At 51.4% G+C, this 8,197-nt stretch overlaps 1 protein-coding gene across 11 annotated transcripts in view; it reads left to right on the forward strand.

The window, feature by feature from the left end:
- Positions 1-8,197, forward strand: part of NFATC2 (nuclear factor of activated T cells 2) — a 156,773-nt gene that overhangs the window by 144,843 nt on the left and 3,733 nt on the right. For 4 of the 11 annotated variants that reach the window (XM_011365966.2, XM_011365962.2, XM_011365963.2 and 1 more), the window contains exon 10: positions 3,266-3,353. The exons of the other annotated variants lie outside the window; for them this stretch is intronic. In XM_011365966.2, coding sequence (XP_011364268.1) covers positions 3,266-3,309 — 44 coding nt within the window. In that variant the 3' untranslated portion in view covers positions 3,310-3,353. The remainder of the gene's footprint in view (positions 1-3,265; positions 3,354-8,197) is intronic. 11 annotated transcript variants of the gene reach the window in all.

An 8,197-nucleotide genomic window follows, 5' to 3' on the forward strand; every position in this document is an offset into this window, starting at 1 on the left:
GCTCAGCAGAGTTTTGGGGTCAAGGTCATGACTCAACGGCAGAAGGACAAGGAAGCAAGCCGTGGTTTGTTTAGAACGCTTTCCGGCCTGTGGTCGCTACCTGCGAGCTGGGTGGCTGCGTGAGGGGAGAGGCGCGGGCTGGCTGCGTGCCGTCACGAGAAACTCTGCTGAACTGCAGAAAAGGGCTGGGCAGAGGGGTGAGCGTGCCTCCGGTCTGAGTTGACACAGTCGCTGAGTCCTTCCTCGTTGGGGCAGCTTGGCTTGGAGGAAGTCCAGGCTGTTTCTCCCTCGGTTGTAAGCTGACGTGTAATTGTGGACAAAGCGCAGAATGGATAAGGTGGTAGCATGTTCTGTGCCCGCTGGGAGGGACGTCGGTATCTGCGCTGTAGGACCATCGAACCGAATGCACCTTAGACCAGTCTGTCTAGTTGCCAGCAGCTCATGACACAGGTGCACACAGGTCTCTCCACCAAATTCCATCTCACTGAAACATGCGCGTCTGTGCTCTCAGAAGCCTGGAAGCCAGCGGTATATTTTGTCAAGGTGACAGATTCTTGGGTCTGTGTGTTTGCCTGTCAAGGCTGTATTTCTCTGTATTTTATTTGTCGACACCTTATGCTTTCATGTTAACTATCAGTGTTGGTTAATCGGTGAACCATTTCCAATCCATAAGTGAAATGATCGTCTCATCCACAAGACCAGTGGGAGGATTCACTGATTTGTGCCTAGGGGTGTAAAAATGCAACATCACTGTATAAGTCTTCAGCTATAGCGTCAAAGACCACCAGATGGGGCAGTGATTCTAGGACCAGAGGCCTCCCTCCCTACCATATACTACTAGGTGACACCAACAAAGGCCAACCTGTCTTTGGGAGGGTTTATTGGTGTCACCTAGCATATGGTGACTCTAAACACGGGAGTGCTGAGGCCCGATCTTGGCTCTGCCCAGCACCAGGAGGCTGTTCCTGGACAAGTCATTCTATGTTTCTCTCCTTCAGTAGCTTGACCTGAGAAACGAACATTACAGCACCAAACCCCGAGACAGTTGTGAGGGTGAAATAAGGCACATGAACCACCACCCGAGGACTGAGGTGGCTGCTGGTGGTCTGGGGCTTGAGCTGAATTCTGGATCTCGGTTGAATTAAAACAGGCCTTTCCTCTGGCTCTGGTTGCTTGTCTTCCACCAAGAGACAAAGAGTGAAACTTCATGACTAAACAGGAAGCTGCACCTCAAAAGACCACAGACAAACTGATCAGTTTGATGCTTTAAAAATTCTCTGAACTCTGTTGACAAGGGGCAGGGAGTGGAAATGGAGCAGGCTCAGCTTCTCTGGGACTGGCCTTTTGAGTCCACTGAGACTCACCACGAACTGGCCAGCCGGTGTTAGGAGCCTGGCTGGTGCCTGGGGTTCTGCCCCGATTCAAATCGCTGCTCCAAGGGCGTGACCTTGGAATGTGCCTGGCACCTGATACCTACTAAGCGTTACTTGAATGGGTACATATGGATAAGGTCAAAATGTTTTAGCCATTAGAGCAGCTTTGGAGCTGTTTTTTTCCTCAGGAGTAACAACTGAGCCAAACGCTCTACCTTACGTTCCAATAGGATCCAGCCTGCGGCTGTTGAGCAGAGACCAGGGGTCCCAGCACAGAGGCGGGGTGACAGGTGAGGCAGCAGGGCAGCGATCTAGACAGGACGTGGCGGAGGTCTGAGTTTCCGGGGCTATTCTGAGGGTAGGTCCAGAAGCGTTGGTGTAAGGAGGGGATGTGGGCTGTGACCAAGGTTGGCCTAAACAACCCGAAGAAGGGACCATGCTACCTACAGTCGGAACAAGTAGAACGGAGCTATTTTTTAGAGGGAAGTAGGGGTGGTGGTGAGTTACGAGATCGGTTTTGGCCACGGCTGAGATGCCCAGTGGGCAGTTCCAAGTCTGAAGTTCAGGGATGAGGTCTGGGCTGAAAACATGAATTTGGCCACTGTCAGGATAGAGGTGGTATTTTAAGACCCTGGGTGAGTTGACAGTGCCGTCTGCCCTTGGGTTTGGAAGAAGCCAGGGTGTAGCAGAGACAGGCAGACACAGTGAGGGCACTGCCTTAGGGCCACAGCCACCTGGAATTTCACTCCAGGAGATGGCGTGGCCTGAGATGCATGGTCCAAGCTGTTTACAGCAGTGGCTGAGGAGGAGACGGGATGTGGTTATTCTGTCCTGAGGTGCGGCAGCTCGGGAGCAACCCCGACCAGACCCCAGCAAACGAAACTTCTCGGAGCCCAACAGTTGGGAGGTCAGGCCCGGAACTGCCGAAAAGCGCTGCCCGAGTGTTCAGTGCCTGGAAGATGAGATTTCAGGGCGTTTGTGCCTCACCTTGAAAGAGCATCCTGGTTTATCTAACGATGCTACTAAAGAGGCATCTAGTGGAAACCGGATCACTCGCTGGAAGAAATTCATCTCAGAAAATGTTTCTTACTCAGGCTCTCAGAATGGACCCTGGCTTCTAATTTGGACATGGAAAGACAGATGGAAACAACAAGTGTTTTTGAAAGCTGTAGCTGTTATACAGCTACAGAGGGGAGATTATTGTGATTTAAAATTGAGAAAATGTGATATAACTGAATGGTTTGTGAGGCAGACTGCTCCCAGCTCCTTTTAAGTACCTTCGGTGCTCTGATGGGGCAGGGGGCTATGAAAATAGAACTTCTATTTCTCGTTGTTGACTGAAAAAAAATAGGAAGAAAATCTGCATTCCTAGGAATTTGCATGCCTAATGAGGTCGTTATCACTGGTAAGAAAAAAACGAGGTCAAGTTTAGCATACATGAAAGCCGGATGGAGGATTAAATTTGAGTAAATCCCTCATGAAATTCTAATATCCCTTGATTACAGCAGAAGCTAGCTTTTAACATTTTATCTCGCTAGTTGGCCATGATTTGAAACTTCGTGACATGACCAGTTTTGTCTAGCTTAAAACAAACAAACAAACCAAAAAAAACACCACCGTAATCTTGCTGACGCACTTCGATCTCAGAGATCCCCGTTTTTTGCACAAAGTCCCTCCTCTCAGTGATTATTAACCCTGGTTTGGGGTGATTTCCGGCACAAATATTAAGATGACACTGAATTCGGGCTTAAACTATAGCAGAGGGTCCCGGTCTGTCCTGGATTCTGAGTGGCCCCAGGTTAAGAGATATTCATTAAATGGATAATGTTAGCGTGAGTTAGAAGATGACTTTTCTTCTTCTTCTCAAAAATGGTTTTGCAAATCTTTTTCAGAGCTGATAGACACACACCTTAGCTGGATACAAAACATATTATGAAACAGAATGACTGTGATCTTTGATCCGAGAAATCAAAGTTAAAGGTAATCGATATCTTCTGCCTCTCCTTTTGTTTTCCAGCTGTGTGTTTCCTTAACTTGAATTTTTTTCTTTTTTCTTTTTTTTTTTTTTAGTCAAAAAAAACTTTGCAACCTGAAGTCCATCCTCACAGACACTATTTCCTGCTCTTAAGGGCTGGTCCCCACCGCTTTATAAGGGGACGTCCCTGGGATTCACTGAGTCTGTGAGGCTGGAGCTCAAGGTTGGGGAGGGAGGAGGGTGGGGCTCTGGGAATTTGCATGCTCTCCCAGGGGCCCATCACCCTGTCCCAGGAAGAATGCAGCTATGTCATGTTCCTGCATTTGCAAGTTTTCCTGCCCCCGCCCCCGTACCAGCTCCTTTTGGGTTCGGTCTACTTTGCTTGGTGTATCCAGCTAGGGAGGCACTTCATCAGTGCCGGGTTCTGTGTTGGGGAGAGAGAGAGGGCAGTAGATCAGAAAACTCAGGAACCTACTTTTGAAGCTTACTGTGCTGAGGTAATTTCCAATCTTGATCTCATCAACTCAGCTCGCGGCTCGGGTCCAGGGTGGAGTTGTGGTTTTCTTGCCGAGCTCAGCAGAGCCGCTCATTGAGCTGCAAGCAGTAGGTCCACCTCCTTCGACTTTGGATTCTGGACAGCGAGGGTGTTGCTTTACCTCTCTGTGCCTCAGCTGTTCAGATGCTACTGCTTTTCATCCTCTGCCCATTCTGATTAGAATCGGTGAGCACGCAGTGCCCAGCACATATGGTTAAGCTACTCACCAGAAGGCAGCCAGCATCGGTGTCCTTGGCTTACACGCCTCCTGCCATCTCCCCCCACGCTCGCGGGGCTGTGGCTTTCGAATGGTCCCTTTGTCAGTGAAAGTGGGTTTATTACATCCGAGGCCAGACCCGGAAGTCCTCAGAAGCATCACACTGCTGGCCCGCTCTGAAAACACAGATGCCATGCCTATTAGCACACATGGCGGAGCTGGCGTCCCAAACCACGTTTCCCCAACCTCTGGGATGCCACTGCCGAGACACTTCCCAAGGGCTGCAGGAACCCTCGGGATGGGCGTTTTCTCTGGCACATTCTCAACCATGACCATCACACACTGTCAACAGACAAAGGCAACAATGGACTAGCAAACATTTGCTGGATGCCCACCAGATGTCGGACTCCCTCCCGAGGGCTTTGCATCCGAGGAGTCGGGATGACAAACGTGCAGCTGAAACGTCAGTGCTGAGCGTGTAGCCACTGAGAGAAGCAAAAAATGAAAAGGCCTTTTTCAATGTGCTTCTTCCCGCCCTGGCGATGGAACGCGGCAATGCTTCTGACCTGGCAGGCCGGCCCTGAGCTGCACGGCCTCAGAGGGGACTTAGGACCGCGAAACGCCTCTTAGGACCCCACGCACGTCTGTGGGCCCATCAGGGGCTTTTTGTCCTTGTCACCGCGTCTCTAAACTCTGGCCCGGCCACTCTGGAAAGCTCGTTCCCAGGCGCCACCAGGGCACGTAGAGACGGCCGGGAGGGGAGGGGACGCTAGGGAGTTACTTAGCCAGCAAAAAGCAGGGCCCTGGGACAGCTTCGTGCTCAGAGGACAGATCATTCCGGTTTCGATCCCACAGTCACGGGAAGGCCGATGGCCGCCTTTCCTCCTCCGCCCTTTCCACGTGCCAGTGGGGACAAACAGGCCTGGTGCCCAGAAAACAGTTCGGGCCCTGGAGGTCACTCTTGGCTCCGAGTAGCTTTCCACGAGCAGTTGGAACTAAAGGCAGAAGCACCCAGAAAACACGTCATGTGATTTCTGGGCCAGCCATCTCATCTCGCCCCAAGCCTGGGTTTCAGGAATGAATGCAGCAAGGCACCACGGGATGAAGGAGAGGGTGGTGGGCAGGCCCTGCACCCCTGTTGGCTCTCGGACTCTCTGACTTGACCTGGACCGTGCAGCCTCCCCGGTTCCCATCCAGGCTTGAGTGTCTTTCTGGCCATGGCCTGTGGCTGGCCCCAGGCTCTCGTGGGCACTCACGTGGTCTAACCAGACTGTAGAAAGCATGCTTGAGGTTTGGGACAGAAGCAGGATGGGGTCTCTCCACTCCCTTCCTGTTGCTCCTTTCTCAGGGGATTAAGTTCCAAAGTCAGCAGTTAAGGAGACAAGGCCCGGAGTTAGAAACCCTGGAGAGGCTCTTAAATTGCACCTAAAAGCAGATGTGTGGTTTTCTGTGTGCAACCCCGAGCAGCCATTCTTCTGCCTTCGAGAACCTCTGAGCTCGGCTGAAAGGAGGAAGTCAGCATGCAGGTGTCTGGGCCTTCGAGTGAATCAGAAAATTCCTGGGGCAGAGTGGGATGCTCACAGAATTCAGTTTTCAGACATTTAACACTAAGTCAACCCAGAATTGCCTAATGAACAAGCAGTACTAGTAAGAGGCACTGGCTTCCCCAGATTGTCACCCCCAAAGAGTAGGTGAAGAAAACACTCTGCTTTCCCTTTTTTCTTTGCCGTTGGTATATACTAGGGGTCATCAAATCACAACTCAGACCGAATCTGGACCCCGGCCTGTTTTGATAAAGTTTTATTGGTCTACAGCCACAGCCACTTGCTCACATATTGTCTGTGGCTGCTTCCATGCTACGGCAGCAGAGCTGAGGAGTTAAGGGCCATATGACCCACAAAGCTGAAAATATTTTTACTGGCCCTTCACAGGAAGTTTGGTGACCCCTTGTATATGCTCTATATGTCCACAGCCATTTATTGGAATAGTTATACTTTCTTGATTTGTAACACCTTTATATAGAAATGACTTTTTGTCGTGTATACTGAAAATGTTACAGATTTATTTTTTGGAGTTTTAAAGAGAAAAGTGCATGATTTCTCTGTACGTACATCTGTCCACCTTTTCTCTTCTGGCTTCAGCCGCAGGTGTCAGGCTCAGAAACCACCTTGAGATGACAGACACGTTCATGGTCAGCGTCTTCATGATGGTGCCCTAGGGGCAATGAAAGGTCAGGGCGTTTGTGGCAGACGCAACCCCACTGGCCTCAATTCTGTTCTAAGAAAGTGACACTCAGTGACCACTTTAACCACTCGGCACACGGCCTCTTCCGTCGCTGACTTAGCAGAGGCCGCCCTTGCTTTTTCCTGACTCACACATTAGATGCAGAGGACTCCAGGGCCCCAGGAGAAAGGTGACGACTACCGAGATTATTAGTGCAGTCTCTGTGCCAGCCACGCGGCCACAGAGCATATGGGTTAATGAAATGGGCCCTGGGTTCAGGTCCTGATCCCGCCCCTTCGCCCGCTTTGGCGAGGGCCTGCCTGTCTCCATTTCTCCATCCATCAAACGAGCACGATGCTATGACTAGGTTTGGTGTGAGAAATAACTTAGCGCTCAGCGCAGTGCCTGGCACGTAGTTAGCCCTCAGTCAGTGTGAATGGCTTATACTCTTTCGTAGGGAAAAGGCTTCAGACAAGTCGTAGATTGACACCCCATCTGTCAAATGGGTGACGAAGAATCGGCTTCCCTAAACCAAGTGACCTAGGCTGGTGGTGTGGGGTCCTGGTGGTGGGCTAAGATGCACGCGTTAGGCACCTGCATGGTACCGTGGGGATACAGGTGACAGAGCCTGGCACAAGAGGGACAAGCAAAGCATTTTGAGAATTCGGTACAGTTGACCCTTGAATAACATGGTTTGGAAGGCAAAGTCCACTTGTGTGTGGATTTTTTTTTTCAATAAATACTGTCAATGTATCTTATGATTTTAACATTTTCTTTTCTCTAGCTTTGTTACGAGAAGACACTATATAACCCATGTAACATATGTGTTAATCAACTGTTTGTTATACAGTAAGGCTTCCTTACTGAATAGAGCGGGCTATTAATAGTTATATGTAGATTTTCAAATGCAAGGGGGGCAGAGTTTGGAGCCCCAGCCCCGACATTGTTCAAGGGTCAACTGTACTAGCTTCTGGAGGGAGTGGAGGGTCCCTGGTAGGACTGTGAGTTGGCTTCCAGGAAAAGGGGGTGTAGGAACAGGGGCAGGAGGGAAGTCAGGATTTGGACGAGGAGAGAGACTATTTGGAGAACCGCCTGTGGCCCGATTTGGGAAGAGGTGGGAGGAAAGGTTGACACAGGCTAGATGCTCAAAACATTCCTTGAATGAAAAATGCTGATGGCAGTGACATAGAATATTGTTCAGCACTCAGACCGGGGGTCAAATCCCAGTGCTGACAGGGTGACCCGAGGCTCCTTAACCCCTTTCTAAGCTTCCCTTTTCTTACCGATTAATAAGTTTGAGGTCTTCCTAAGTACCAAGCACTGCCCGAGGGCTAGGGCGGCAGCGGGGAACGAGAACACACGCACCGAGCACTCCTGAGCTGCCCGGAACTGAAAATGGAGGAGGAAAGGGGGTGCGCAGTTGGGGTGGGGGGCACCGCAGACCCCCACCGGGGCAGGCTTCCCAGAGCCTTGAAGGCAGCGAGTGAGGGCGGGAAGCGGAGGGGGCGGGGAGGCCGGGCCGGGCTCCGGGGCAGGAGCTGGGCACGTGGTCCAGGGCACAATGGAAGGCAGCGTGGTCGCCGTGCAGCGGGAGGCGAGGTCCTGGCAGGAGCAGGTCCCTTGGGGCCCTATAGCTCTCAGACTGACGACGTGGCTGCGCTGCCATTGCTACCACCCAGCTAGCATTACTGCTCTAGAACTTTCTCCTTGTTCAGAGCCAGGGAAGCCAAGCTCTGAGGTTCAGAGAGAGAAGGTTCCTCGACCCCGGGAGCTCTCGGCGGGGTTTGAGTGGGTGCCCCCTGCACAGCCAGCTCCCTGCCCCCACCCGGGTGAGGGTCTGGGTCGTGCTATTAGCTTTACCTGGAAGCAGGAGG

Source organism: Pteropus vampyrus, unplaced genomic scaffold, assembly GCF_000151845.1.
Source record: "Pteropus vampyrus isolate Shadow unplaced genomic scaffold, Pvam_2.0 Scaffold117, whole genome shotgun sequence".
Classification (NCBI taxonomy): Eukaryota; Metazoa; Chordata; class Mammalia; order Chiroptera; family Pteropodidae; genus Pteropus; species Pteropus vampyrus.